This window comes from Limulus polyphemus, unplaced genomic scaffold, assembly GCF_000517525.1.
Source record: "Limulus polyphemus unplaced genomic scaffold, Limulus_polyphemus-2.1.2 Scaffold88, whole genome shotgun sequence".
Taxonomy (NCBI): domain Eukaryota; kingdom Metazoa; phylum Arthropoda; class Merostomata; order Xiphosura; family Limulidae; genus Limulus; species Limulus polyphemus.
This window is the reverse complement of record NW_013665698.1, coordinates 957,704-973,782: the sequence shown is the minus strand read 5'-3', so window position 1 is coordinate 973,782 and position 16,079 is coordinate 957,704. Positions and strand designations below refer to the sequence as shown.

Sequence of the window (16,079 nt, the reverse complement as noted above, 5' to 3'; positions counted from 1 at the left end):
AATTTCTTCCATCACATACTCAAAAAAAACTTTCTACGTGAATAGAGACATCATAATGTTTTAAAACACATGCTAAAAAAAACTTGTTTGCTCATGAAGACTGCATTAATGTGTTTTGGAGAAAGATTCTTTACCGACAAAAGTTTTTCTGTTTCTTTGTTTTTCAAATGAATATCGCATTGGTTGTTTGGTTATTAAAAAAGTAAAGTGTAAAGCTAGAAGACGGAGATACAAGATTCATGTGCAGAAACTTTCGTACGTTTGTTACAGCTCTGAAAGGAGGAAAGAAACAAAAACTTCAAAACAATTATCTAGCTAATGAGTATTTGGAACGTATCGTTATGAGTGATAAATGACTTTGATATCAGTCAAACAAACTAACTATCAGGGTGGTAAGAAGTCGTTTTAGAAGTGTTTTTTTTTCTTTCAGAGCAAGGATAGCTTCTTGATTAATACTGTAGAAAGTTGCAGTGGTCAACTTCAAGTTAAAAAAAAATGACCCATGTGTAAAAGCCGGTGGTTGAACAGTAAGTCTGAGGGCGTATAAGGCCCAAAATTTGGGGTTCTGTTACTGTGGTAGGCGTAGCTCAGATAACCAATTATGCAGCTTTTTGTTTAACACAAACAAACAAGTGTGGAGGTCGACTACCATAACTACGTTGAGAATGTGCTGAAGAGCTAACTATCGTAGAAAAGGTATTTCTGGAGCAGTAATGCTCCACACTCAAAGCAACGTTGCGATGGATTCATCAGTCATACTTACAATTAATTCCACGCATGCGTTTTTAGGGATGTTGAAAGATCAGAATGGATTGAAGCGCATAAATTTTTAAAAGATTATTTTTAAATGTCTGCTGTATCTTCCATGAACTATTGTGCTTTCATATTAGACAGAATAATTTTGGTAAATTGACATCCATGTCTAGTTAATGGACTTCCGGAAAGCTTTCTAGAAAATGATGTGATTGAATTATTAATTCAATTCTGTGACACAGTCTAATTTAATGGAAGATCCGCTATCAAGCGATCGTCAACTAGAAAGACTAGATAACCCTTATGAGTCACTCCAGAAATGGTCATTAGGGCTTGAAACGATAGTTAAAATTCAGTAAATCAAATGTTTGTATTCTGCTGAAAAAAAAGAGTTTGTTTTCTACCTTTAGTGTGTCGTAGCTTGTGCCTATAGCTCCAAGAACTTTTATGAAATTAAGTAATGTTCATGAACATTCGACAAAAGAAAAATATATTTAGAGGGGGGGGGGGAATTAATGACAACCGTCCTTCGTATTTTTTAATGAAATGTAATTCCTAAGATAAAGTCACAAAGTATTAACATATACTTAATTAATTACCAAGGTGTGAATTTGCGGTGTACTGTGAGACGCCTGTCATACAGTCGGTTATACTTACATTAAAATGCCCTGTTGTGAGGAAATCTGGCCAATTGAAAGAAAATGTGATTACCGGAACATATGGACATATTCACGTCATAGAAATAATATCCATCAAGAAATTTAAAGTTTCTGTAAAATCTCACGAGGTATATGAAATACTGTGGCCCAGGATGCAGTTAAGTTTCTAAACCTTTGTTGTACACGAAAAGGAAGGACTGGTGTAGGGTGATCAATTACTATAAAACATGCACGTGTGTCAACCTATATTATATCGTGTAGCACTCCCTCACTCATCATTACCATCATTACGTGTAGTTTGATATACTCTATAATTATATGAATTTGAATCGACTCTCTGAACTAATTTTGAGGAACTATGAGCTTAAATGAGTGTTTACTTGTATTCATATATAACAATAATAATGAGCTAAACGTGGCCAATAATGGTTAGTATGTCCAGACTGTGAATCGCGGGATTCAGATTCGTTAGCCGTTGCTGCGCCCTTTGAGCTGTATGTGCGCTATAGGAGTGACCATCAAGTCCCATTATTCGATCAAACAAGAGCAGACTTGTTTACTAGCTGCCTTACCTCTAGTCTATCAGCTCAAATTTAGGGACGGTTGAGTACAAATAAATCTTTCTGTATCTTTATGAAAAATTCTGAAACAAACAAAAACAACAATAATAAAAAATAAATAAACCGCTTTTTTCACTTGCTTCTGATGCAAGTGAAACTAGTAAATATTATGTATCTGCGGTTTGGATTTTAATTAAGAGAGAGATACACATATGTAATACTCAGTAAGTTTACGTCTTGAGAAACTTTTATTAATCTTACTGTATGTCTAATTCATATTTAGGACTTGTTGTTCATGAAGTTTACAGATATCTTTAATGTGGCCATTTTCAAGATCGTCGCGTTATGTATAAATAATTTGACGAGGTTTAAAGATCACAAAATTAGTAACAAAGGCAAACTAAACTAATTATTAAAGTTTTCTGTACCAAATTACAGCCTATTATTTGAACAAAGATCGATTTTGTCCCTTTACGTTTGAAAAGCGATAAAACACAGGTGAGTATTGTGTAGTTGTTTTAAGTTTTTTCTATTTAAACCTCGTAGGTCTTCCTTTATAAACGAATGCAGTTCAAACTTTTTGCATCTAACTGTGTTTTAGTCGTATACGTTTTTGCTGCTAATACGAACTATGCTCGAAACAGCACTGTAATTATCGCATGATATTTCTTGATTTTCGTTTCCCAGTGAAACGTGAACCAGCCTGTGAATAATACGTTAGAGTTATGTGTCACCACGGACGTAATAAGTTTTCGAGTTCCCTGATGTATACATACACCAATACGTTTACCCAAGAAACCGATCTCTGGATGTTTGCTCTATGATTACCGGTTCAGACTTATTTGGTTGGCTTCGATATATCAACCCCGTTTAATAATAGCATATGGAAGAATAATTAGTATTTCGATCTTTGATCTATCACTTTCCACACGAGTGGATTAACAAGCAGGCACTAATCCGTCAGTGAGAAGTTATTGATTCCAGAAGGGAGGGACATACACACAGCAAGATTTTCAGTAAAAAATATACTGTATCTTATTCTTTTATCATAGACATAAGAAAATCTATTCCGGTCATGGGAAGCAAAGCTAAAGAGGTTTTAGAAGAAATAAAAGGTTTTTATGTGAATTATACATTTACAGTCACAAATTGTTCGAATGTTATTTTCAAGAGGATAAAAGATACAATACACGTAAACACAAAAAAAAAAAAATTGGAGGGAAAACAACATGCAGTTTTTAACTTTTCATAAATAACCGATGGCTTGTAACATAAAGGCAGAAATCGAATATTCTGCCAACAACTGAGATTTACTTTTAATGGACATCCCAGAAACTCGTGCAAGAAGGGCGGACAGTGGAGTAGAACCTTTGAAGTAGGGCTGGAATAACTAACAGTTCTTATGCGATAAACTCATTAGTTATTATACGAAACAAAAACAAAAAAAAAATGATTGTTTGTTTGACTTCGCACAAAGCTACTCGAGGGCTATCTGCTCTAGCCGTCCCTAATTTAGCAGTAATAGGCAAAAGGGAAGGCAGCTAGCCAACACCTTTCACCACCAACTTTTGAGCTATTCTAAATCAACGAAAATTGGAATTGCCGTCGTTGCATTATAACGCCCCCCCCCCTCACACACAAACATGTGTTCATTGTTTTTTTTGTGTAATATTTACACAATTTACAATTAACTGATTTAATTGCGTAATTTTCAGTCAACACTAAGCTGCATTTTTACATCTTAATAGAAACTTATTACGCATTTTTCTATTTACTTCTCTGGTGAGACTGATTGACTGGAGAAAGTCAAGGAAGAGGCCATGGCATCATCCATAGCGAGCCACTTTCGCTTAAGGCGTAAAGTAGGATTTGTTATAAAGCTTCTATTATCCAAAGTTACTAAAAATGACGATGTAATTTATACTATTAATGGACAATTAGTGGGGATACTTCGGATCTAAAACTGTTCTCCTAACGCTCAAAATAAAAACATAAAAGACCCCGTTTAATATGTGATAAGATCCACGTACATTTCTGACGTCACAAAAACCTTATAAATACGCTACAATAAGAGAACAAGCAGAAAATACCAAACATCATTATGGGGGCTGGAATGCCAACTTCAAGGACAGTTTTACTGTCCTATTTCTGCTAGTGTATTAAATAAGTATAAAAAAGTAAAAATTAAGAAGTTTTTTGCTTGAAGTTTTCAATAAGTATTTGTAGATTTTGATAAAGTCACTTAAACAACTTGGCACTATTTTTATACAGATGAACATCTTATCGCATATAAAGGCTCAGCTAAAGTCTGAAAATTGGTAGTTACAGTGGACTCTGTAAGTAAACTTAATATGTGGTGGTTGGGAGTTACACTGGCTTATATAACTTGATTTGGCTTTTATACTAGTATAATTTGTCTACTGTACTACTAATTAACTTAATAACTTACGACTTTACTATTATAATTGGGACTGGAATGCCAACATCACGAGGTAAATTTATCTTACTTACCCCCAATTATAAAACCTTATTTTCGTTTTTCTTTATTTTGCTTTTCTTTTTTTACTTTGGAGAGCAGTCACCTTCTCACAATTGTCTACAGGCAGTGAAAGGTGATATAAATGTGATAGACATTGTTGGCTTGACTAACCACAACTTGCTCTATTAAGTTATATTTTGTTGATGTTTTGTTTTCTTTAACATGTGAGACTGGCTAACAAAGGCTAAAACTGGTAGATGGTGTATCCCCACTGCAATGTGAGTCCTACTTCTGCAGACATCTCCAAAACAAGGACACATTTTATATCCCACATTATAGCCTGTACCCTGGGGGTTCTTTTAATTTATGCTGCATCTTCAATTTCGTTTTTTGTTTTGGCCTGTTCTGTTCATTAAGATATATATATGTATGTACATGCAATAAGTAACAGTTACTTACTTCAACATTTTAAATAATGCTTTTACAACTCAGAACAAAAGCAGTGTCTTGTTTTTTTTGTTTTCAAACAACTGTAAAATTTACCAAGACAAAAACTATCTGTTCGTTGCCTTTTACAAAAATTTTATCAAACAATTCAACTAAATTTTAAAAGCATAATATTTTAAAGCTGCCATCCTACAATGGTCAATAAAACTATGCAACTTTCTTGAAACGATTTTGAAATGGTGAAACTATAAATTAAGCAACATCCACATATAATTTTAAAAAATTGGAGGATGGGAGCTATACTAACAATTTTGGGGTTGAATAGTAATACCTTAACATCTGGTATTTATGTGGCTACAGTTTCATAGGATAGTTTTATTGTATCTTTCCTTACCTAGTGCAGGTAAAACTAATAAACACAGCAGTGGTCCTTCCAGACACTAGTAACCTAATATTGTGATTGTTCAGCAATGGAGAGCAAGTTAATTGTACAAGTGATTTTAGCAATTTTCAGAAATTACCTTCTACTTTGAAAAAGCTAAGACCTGCGATAAAATGATTTTTATGTAGATTCTTTATTACATGTGCTGACCATGTTCTGTCATATTTTCATCTCAGTTTCTATTTCAAGTTTATTTCAACTTTTGCCATTTTAACCTGAACTGAACTGTAGAATATAAAATAAATAGATAAAATGAGTATAAAGTCACACTTAAGAAATTCCCAGAGATATTCACACAATTACAAATAAGAATATTTTTCGTTCTTTTTGTGTATGATTTCCACAGTTACAACTCTCACTTTAGATTTGCTTCTGTAAAAATCAGAGATAATTCTGAGAAACAATCTGATAAAATAGGCTTAATAATAGAGTAACTGAAAAGCTTGAGTATTTGTGTCTAACTAAAATAACACAGACTAGAATGTCAGGAACAACAAATATAATTCAAAATACATGGCAGATACATAATTCAACAAGCTTCTGATTTGAAGAGCTATTAAACTACTGACAAATGTAAATATATTGTAAGTTTTAATCAAAGGACCATATCACTATTTGTTCTGAGATCTTCAGACTCAGATGTAAATAAAATGATCCAAGATTCATACTGCTTGTTATTTCATCATTTACAAACCTATATAAGTACTGATCTAAAGGACAAATCCCTAGTTGCTCCATCAGCTATAAACTTGTGTACATTAACATGAACTGATCACAGGATCGCATCACTATAAGTTACACCACCTACAAGCCTGCCAATCCAAGGATAACATCACTACAAGTTACGCCACCTACAAGCCTGCCAATTCATGGATAACATCACTACAAGTTACACCACCTACAAGCCTGCCAATTCATGGATAACATCACTACAAGTTACACCACCTACAATCCTGCCAATCCACGGATAACATCACCTACATGTTTCACCACCTACAATCCTGCCAATCCATGGATAACATCACTACATGTTACACCACCGACAATCCTGCCAATCCATGGATAACATCACTACATGTTACACCACCGACAATCCTGCCAATCCATGGATAACATCACTACATGTTACACCACCTACAATCCTGCTAATCCATGCACAACATCACTACATGTTACACCATCTACAAGCCTGCCAAACCATGGATAACATCACTACATGCTACACCACCTACATACCTGCCAAACCATAGGTAATATCACAACTTTTTCCTATTACCTACAAGCCTGATAATATTATCACATTAAGATGTTTTTAATCTTCTTAGTTAGGTTTTCACATCAGTTTTTCTTGCTCTTGAGGAAGACTTGCTCCAAAAAAACATTTGGATTCTAATAAACAAGTCTGCTTGCAGATTTTGTTTCACAAGCAACATTGTTTAAAGGAAGATAACTGTTTAATACTGATAAATATTAGACAAAGAGAGAATATACTAAACATATATATATATATATATTTCATGTTATTTATAAACTAATTTATTATCTATGTGTGAATTACTTGGTTTGTTTTGAATTTTGCACAAAGCTACACGAGGGCTATCTGCACTAGCCATCCCTAATTTACCAGTGAAAGACTAGAGGGAAGGCAGCTAGTCATCACCACCCACTGCCAACTCTTGGGCTACTCTTTTACCAATGAATAGTTGGATTGACTGTCACATTAAAATGCCTCCATGGCTGAAAGGGTGAGCATGTTTGATGGGACGGGGATTCAAACCCGCAACCCGCAGATTGCGAGTCAAGATCCCTAACCACCTGGCCATGCCAGGCCTACTTATTATGGATGATGACAGTAAATTAAACTTGTTTCAATTAATTATGTTTTAATGTTGACAGACAAGTATTTCCACATTATTTAATTATGTATTTAAAACATCTATTTGCTAAAATGGAATAAACAGTTCAATCAGATTTTTATTTTCTATAAAAAACAAAAAATAGTATTAAAAATCATGTAGTTGCATACTGTTTATATCACATTAATATATACCATATTGCATGTTCAAAACCTATACATTCAGGTTTTTCTAAGCTACCTAGAAAAAACACTTTACATTCAAGAAAAAAAAATCAAGTTTTGTTTAATAAAGCACCATTCTAGATAATTTAACAGAATTATCCAAAAATAATTTCACACTTTTTCATATTTCTTTTCTTTAATGACTGATCTTTGAATTATATTAAACAAGAAATGATACTTAGACTGCAGAGGGTTGGTTATCAATGAGAACTACATATACAAGAATAAGTACCAGAGAGAGAGAATCCATACCCAACTAATCTCAATTGAATTACACAGTGCTTTTGAACTCCTGTTCCTACAGTAAACAAAACAATCTCAATTGAATCACAGTGTTTTGAGCTCTTGTTTCTAAAGTATACAAACTTTAAACAATCTCAACAGATACAGTTTTTGAACTCTTGTTTCTGAACAATGACAATTGTACTCTTTTTACAATATTTTAGTGAATATAAAGAAGGTTGCATGGAAAATGAAGTTAATTTTGGAGTACCCTTATACAACCTCTGAAGTTGGAATAATATTATGCACATCTTCAACAACACAACTTTCTAAAGTTTCCTAAGAACTTTCAAACATGTTCCAACAACTCGTACAATTATTACAGTATCATATTTTCTAGAATGCCATTAGCATTAATATTCAGAGATATTAATTAATATACTACAGTTCTTCTCTAGCATTTGTCATGTTATATTATTGATAATTTTTATTGCTAAAACAATGGCAGCAACAAGTTTTATTTAAATATTTACTCCCTCAAACTGCTAACTTTTTTGTCTTTGATATATATATTTTAAGTATTTTCACACAACTGGATTTCATTATATGACTTTTGATTCACCAAAAGATACACCTGTGTTTATGTTTTGGCAATCACTTTTATCAAAAGTTATCAACAAATTTTTCAATGATAAATGGTGCTACATAGTTGTAAAACTGCTTTTGGAAAGTAAAGTCTTATCATTCTTCATGTTGTTCCTTTAAGGAGACGGGCCAACAATAGTAAGGCAAATGAAGTGAAACAGTAAAGACCACCTGGTAAACTTCCCAGTAATCTGTTTCGGAAACCTGAATGAAATAAAAACGAATTATGATTCACTTGGTACTTCAAATGTTAAAAAATTAGTCACACTTAACACTAGTGGTTTAGATATTTAACTGAGTTTATAAATGGAAAACATGCTAGAAGAATATACAGAAAAAATACTACTTTTTGAAAATTGCTTGTATGCTCTTCAGGTAGGGCATCTAATTAGAATGTAATTGATTTTTATTTTACCTACCAATTAAGTCTTTCAAGCCAAAGAAAAGCTACTTATTTTAAATATTTCAAAACTCAGAATGAATAATTATTTCTTTAGTTCTATTAAACCACTTTCAAATATAAAGAATACAATATTAAAAAGGAGTATCTCACCATTAGCCTTTATTTCAACACTTGCCCATCCCATACTTCGTTTAACAGCTTCTTTCCATCTTTGATATCTCTCCTCACGTTCTGCATTAATGTAAGAATTGAATGGCTTACTATCATATATAATTTGAAATGTAACCAGTACATCACTTTACTACAGAGCCATGATTCTCAATGGTCCATGGGCCCCTACAGATCCATAACTATTCTAAAGGGAGCCCACAACAGCACAGTTTTTATATTATAGTTAGGAGAAAAAAAATCTATGTTTCATTAAATGAAATCAGTTATTTGAAAATTTCATTAAGTTACATACTTATATAAGTCAGTATGATTTTTAATACACTATAGAATTAGCTTTCTCTGGACAGACCTTTTTGAGTACTGGGCATTCATAAGATTGTCTTTTGTTCATGAGGAGTAAAAATTTGAGAACCACTGTTATAGATAATCTTACCTAAAGATGTCTAGTTGATAAACATTTATTCAATAATGGTCCAGCTCTGTGTACAATAATATTTTTACCTTTCGAATAAAATGCTCATCTATTATACCTGTATATGTTAATTATTATTTCGTTTCTCTAAATTCTTGTCATCACATTTGTCCTCAAAGAAAAACTATTATTTCAATACAAGAATAGGGAGAAGTTTCCTAATTAAAGATACCATTTGTAAGAGACTTATTACATTGATATTTTTACCTAATACACTTTCCTGAATAAATGATCATCACTTAGTGTAGTATCTCTTAGCTAATCTCTTTACAATTACTAATATCTTCAATTTTTAGTGAGTGCAATAAACCTTGAAATATCACATATTTCCTCTTTTCTCAACTGCTTTAATTTTTATGCTATGGATTTGTTTGGTTACATCTCTAACCCATACTACTTGTAACAGTTCTTTCACATCTAAATTTCCATATGTATATAACATTAAACAAAAATGTTTTACACACATGGATTTGTTATCCAACATAATCAGCTGTACAATGGCTGTTTTTTTCATAGTAAGAACAAATTACTTCCTTGTTGATTTGTTGAGAATATACTTTGAGCACCTATCAAACAGTTTCTAATCTTCCTTAAAATCTGACAATTCTCAGACATTTCATGATCCATTTACAAGTAGGAAAATAAGGTGTTGTTTGAAGTTAAGCACAAAGATATACAATGGGTTTTCTGTGCTCTGCCCACCACAGTTAACAAAACCCGGTTTCTAGCGTTGTAAGTCCACAGACATACCGCTATGCCACTAGGGGGCAGGAAAATAAGGATTTAATTTCTTGTTCCTCAAAAACGATAAAATATAAAAATACTAGTTATTTTTATAAATGTGCATGTATCTCATAATAAATCTGAAACTACAGAGACATGGCATGAACAGAAAAAACTACTACGATAATTCAGTCAGGAGCATAAATTTATATCAGAGAATAACGTAAAAAAAATATTATGGCAGACATATTTACTTAATGCTCTAAAACAACCTTTAATAAGTATCCTTAAACCCACTGTTATATTTTTAAAATAAATTTCTTTTCACAAACTATAAAGCATATTGTGTTATTTGACTTTTTTTCTAACTATGTTTGGTTGTAGTGGGGTAGTGCTAAATCTTATAGTGCCAGAGCACTTTCAAAAGTTGTTAGGTGTGTGATGACCATTAAAGATCTCATAGTCAAAATCTAATCTTCATTTTTGTGAATCCATTTCTCGTATTAGCACTAAATTAAATATGCATATATTACTGAGAGAACAAATGCAACTCAACTTTCTTTAAATTAAGCAGCAAGAAATAACAACTGGATACCAGTTAAAAATCACTATCATTAATACTAATTTTTAAAATGCATATCTTATAAATTTACCATATTCTAACTACACCACATTATTAAAAACTTTGACTTTCATAATGCTTTACACACTTCCTGTCTTGCCAATAAGAGTAACAAAAAATCAACACCTTAGTTATACATTATACAAATAATAAGCTTTTTAAAAATGTGTATATTTTAAATACAAAGTATGATTGTAAAACATATTTTATTAAGTTTTGATAACATATTTATGTGTCTTAATAGCCACATATGACAAAAAAAAAAAATTCATCATTTCAATGCTCTGACATCTTCTCTTTAGCTGGTGCAGTCACATAATGCTTGGCTCCAGCTTCTAAGGAAAAGTGAAAGATTGTGTTTTGGGCAGCCTGAGAGAGCTCTACCAGTGGACACGGGTGAAGGGTGATCACAAACAGCAAGCGTTCCGTGACACTAAGAGTTTAGTGATGAAAGACACTTAACTTTAGGTGACAAATGAGTAACTTTTTTGATATACATATTTTTAGTTTTTCACTTATTAGGACTCGGCTCTAAGTTCAGGAGCCAGAGCAGCACTCTGGTGTATTCCAGCACACTAAAGCCCTGATTGGTTGTATAAATACACTTTATATTGTTGGATGAATTGCACTTAAGCATCATATTTGAAAGATATGTAGATAACAGGTACTAAGAAGATGATGAAGATTTTTCTCTTATAAATGTCCAATTAATAAAGAGATTCACTAACTTAAGCCTTCTTAAGGATGGCCCAACAGAAAAACTCTCTGATAAATTTCACACGTTCTCATATACTTATTTGTTCAATTATTTCAGATTTTAGGATAAACAGAAAAAGTTTTGAAATTTTAACATGCTCAGTTAAGTCTTATTCACAGATATATGGTCTATAGTTGCAACTCTCTTTCAAGCTTCCACAACACTTATTAATTACTATACAGTGTACCTAGTTCCAAATGCAGTTAAGTATTATAGCAATTTATTTTCTTAAGCATGCTTAAAGGTAGCAAAAAACAACAACAATGAAACTTATAATCTGCTTCACGGCTTTGCTTTTGAATATATTGAAATAACATTTACTACAAAGCAATTTTTAATAATAATAATAATAATAAAAATGCATACAATGCACAAAATCTTGAAAGTTTTACAGGCTTTACAAAAGTATCATGGGTAGAGTTGTTTTTGCTCTCCATGTGTTTTAACATTTTTAAAGGATAAAAAATATAATACCTAATATCTATACAAATAATCTATATTCTATGAAGAAAAGTACAACTGAAACAATAAAAACTGATCTCCAGTTTATGAAATAATCATAAGCAATTTGTGTGTTTCATATTCTTAGTTTATTATGGCTAACATATCTAAGATGCTAAAATATTTATAACAATAAAGAAAAGTGTCTTTTTAAATTGATTAAAAATGCATTGGTTTATAATCTGTGCTATATATTGATTAAAGCACATTAACTTTAATTTAACCACACATATTTTCAAAATATTTGCAATAATCAATACACAGAAGTTACAAAGAGATGTCACTGACTACTAAACATTGACACAAGTTATAATCACTTTGACAAATAAAATAATGATAACTGCAATCTGCCAGAAAGAGTAAAAAAGAAAGAAGCCAGTCACTATTTCTAGTAGAGATGCAGTAACAAAAAATGAACAATTGTATTTTTTTCTAATGTCATGCATTTGGAATCTATGAAGAAGTGGCTTAGAAAAAACTATTTTATGGCACATAGTTCTTAATAAGAAAATAGTGTACATTTTATAGAAAACTATTTTTTATCCATGTTGTTGATTTAACATGCAAATAAAGGGGACAGTCACCCTCAAAACTTCTCAGTAATGTCAACATGTTATTTGTCTAATAAATCTTCAAGGGCTATACACTACAAGAAAATGGTTAGCTGTATAACTGTACACTTCTTCATCCAAAATCTTAAACACAAAAAATGCAAACAATGATCATCGACACCCAGTCAATTTATTTGAGTTTTAACTAATCTACTGTACATGCTAATCTATCAAGTTAGGAAACACATATTCTTCTACGATCACTAACAGATTATCCACTGATAACCGACACATTAATTATAAATGGGTTTGTACTTACGACATATTCCTGTTATAGGACAATAGTCCATTATTCCTAGAGCAGCACAAGGGTTGAAGAAAGTTAAACTTCCATAAACAATCTTTTGTAATAACCAAAGATTTATATTATGTCATCAGAATCATGCAAATATTATCATATGAAAAATATTTTTAATTGATCTCAAAAGGTCATTTAGGTAGTAAGTTTTCAAAATTCGTTTTAGAGAAAAATCTGATTTTGGCATGAAGCTATGATTTTCAAAAATCTAAAATATTCAGGCTAATCTTACTTTGTTCAAAAATTGAGCAAGTATTACCCAATTTAAATACTGTATATTAGTATAATATGATAAAAAGTTATCTGCTCTTATACATATGTATAGAAAAGTAGTACTTAAACAGTCAAGCAAAAATTAGCATTAAAAGAAAGGACTGCATTAAAAACAGCAAAACCTGTGATGAATGACATTTTAATGAACTAAACAGGCCCAAACTAAAAATGAATTGGAAGATGCTGAATAAATTAAAAGGATTACCAGGATACAGGCTATAATGTGGGATATAAAATGTGCCCTTAGCTTTGGAGGTGAATGCGAAAGTAGGACCCACATTGCAGTGGGGATAAACTGTCTAACTTCTGTTAGCCAGTCTCACATGTTGAAGAAAACAAAATCATAAAAAAAATATATAATTTAGTAAAGAAAAAGGAAATAAGATTTTACCATTGGGGGTAAGTAAAATAAAGTTACCTCTTGATGTTGGCATTCCAGCCCCCATTGTAGTAGTAAAGTCCTAAATTATTAAGTTAATTAGTAGTACAGTAGACAAATTATACTAATATAAAAGCCCAACCAAGTTATCTAAGCTGGTATAACTTCCAATCAGCACACATTAAGTTTTCTCATAGGGTCTACTGTAACTAACAATTTTCAGACTTTACCTGAGCCTTTATATGCAATAAGATGTTCAACCTCATACAATTAGTGCCAAGTTGTTTATTAATGTTGAAATATTAATGTAAAAATTAGTATTAAATTGATTTAATAAAGAAACACTAAATAAAGTTATTAACATATTATGTGATAAGTGTAAAAAATCTTACTATAATAGAGCAATAGAGTGGCCATCTATCTATGTGACCAAAATAATAAATACAATGATGATATTTGTTGTGCTGAAATACAACAAGATCTCAACATTTCTTAACTGAATCTTGCTTCAGAAATTAACACTTAATGAAAGATACAATAAAACTGTCCTATGAAACTGTAGCTTTCTTAACTGAATCTTGCTTCAGAAATTAACACTTACGGTTAACTTGTCATAAAACCTCAACCAGATTTATCATGTTTTGAATTCAAACAATTACAAAATTTAAACATTTTGTAAACATTAAATTTACACTTTAGTAGAGTAAGATATATGAAGGTTGCAAAAGATAAAAGAGAGACCTTCAAAGCTTTCTTCCTTCAGGGCATCACTGATCTCATTACAAATGGTTTTGTTTAAATTTGGCCAATCACTTGATACATTTATAAAAAAGTCTCAGAAGGACAGATATTTTCTTCCTTTGGATGATTATTTTTCTAATACATGCTTTCCTTTGGTATGACCAAAATTAAAGGCTTCCAGGTATCCCCTGATAACCTGGCGATATGTTTCTTAGCAATATTTAATAAACACATCTAGTTGCTTCACATCTTAATCAGTGGTGGTTTTATCATACAATCTGATGTATCTTGCAGTACTTTTCTTTGGGTCATCCACTAGTTTCTTTAGCAGGTGGGATCTTAGGCTACCTGAGATGATATACAACACCTTTATTGACTCCCCATTCTAGCATTTTTGGCAATGGAGCACCTGACCATCCTTCAGTAAAGCTGATGAGCATAATCACAGGAAGCAAATGAAAATTCCTTGCTTGCAACATTAATTGGCTACAGTATTTCTGCTCTTTGCTTGGGAATGAATAATTTGTCTAGAGTCACGAGTTTGTGATATATAGACCAAGGAACCAGCTCATGATAGTATATTCTGGTTGCAGAATTTCTCTTTGCTATTATTTATACAACTGAATAGGGTTGGTTGAGACTAGCCAACACAAATCTTGATATTTTCTGTGTGAACATTCAGCCTGTGCTGTTTTAACTAGAAGAGCTCAAGGTTTTTAACTGAAAACGATTTGTAACAAAGTATGCAGAAAACCTTCAGTGTTCTATTTTTGACACCACAGACTAACTTAGTGTTCATTAATGTCCTTGTATAATCAAGTCTTAAAAAATCCATTTTCCATTATATGTTAATTCAATGGTTAGAAATTGTACCTAACTAAAGATATCTAAGATTATTAAAATAAATCTGCATATATAAAGATATATATATATAGTATCATTGCAAGACTGCAATATGGGAAAAGCTTACAAAATATAGACTATAGTGATAGTGGAATGGCTGCTTTGTTCCAACAATTTGATAATTTTATACCTACATTTTCTTACAATACAACAATCTCCATTATTGACACACACTTCCTCAAACTGATATAAACTTTCAAATTTATGTTCACAGTACTTTAAACATTCACACACATATTCCTAAATCCATCACAATAACACTAGCTTCTTTACACAATCCTAAGGACTCGTCTAAAAATTATCATCTCTATTATTCAAATACCACAACATACCTAATGCACTCAGAGCTGGATTAAGTTTATGTGGAACATAATGTGAGGGCCTTGTCTACAATCTCCATGGATTTTTCAACAAGATAACTTGCAAAATAGAGGATTTCCAACAAATTAAACTAGAATTTGACTTTTTATTAAGATGTGAAAATCAAATGGCAGAACCTAGTACCAATGATTTTTCAACAAGATAACTTGCAAAATAGAGAATTTCCAACAAATTAAACTAGAATTTGACTTTTTATTAAGATGTGAAAATCAAATATTGACTAAAAGTTATCGACTTCTACAGATTGATTCACCATCCCATTAAAATAAGACTAGCCCTACTTTTTTGATCTCTGACCTTCGTCAGGACAGTACTGTTTTTCTCATTTTAGTTTTTCAATCCTTCCGACTTTTTCTTAAAAGTAAAATTGGATTAATTTGAGAATTTCAAAACTTTTCTTCAAAATCAATGGATTGGTAAGCATGAGCAATAATATTAAACATCTCCGACTATAGCACCATATACGTCTCTCATCACTATTGCACCAACTTACACATTTTCACTACCTGGCAAAAATACAGTTTAATGTAAAATATCAATTGAAAATAGATAAATGA

At 31.8% G+C, this 16,079-nt stretch overlaps 1 protein-coding gene across 2 annotated transcripts in view; it reads right to left on the bottom strand.

Moving 5' to 3' along the window:
- Positions 1-7,296: 7,296 nt before the first annotated feature.
- Positions 7,297-16,079, bottom strand: part of LOC106468459 (glycerol kinase-like) — a 61,407-nt gene continuing 52,624 nt past the window's right edge. Inside the window, exons 17-19 of one of the 2 annotated variants that reach the window (XM_022397390.1) lie at positions 12,807-12,842; positions 8,841-8,921; positions 7,297-8,491 (exon numbers count right to left, since the gene is read on the bottom strand). In XM_022397390.1, the coding sequence (XP_022253098.1) occupies positions 8,391-8,491; positions 8,841-8,921; positions 12,807-12,842 (218 nt within the window). In that variant the 3' untranslated portion in view covers positions 7,297-8,390. The remainder of the gene's footprint in view (positions 8,492-8,840; positions 8,922-12,806; positions 12,843-16,079) is intronic. The other variant, XM_013928889.2, reaches the window with a different exon arrangement.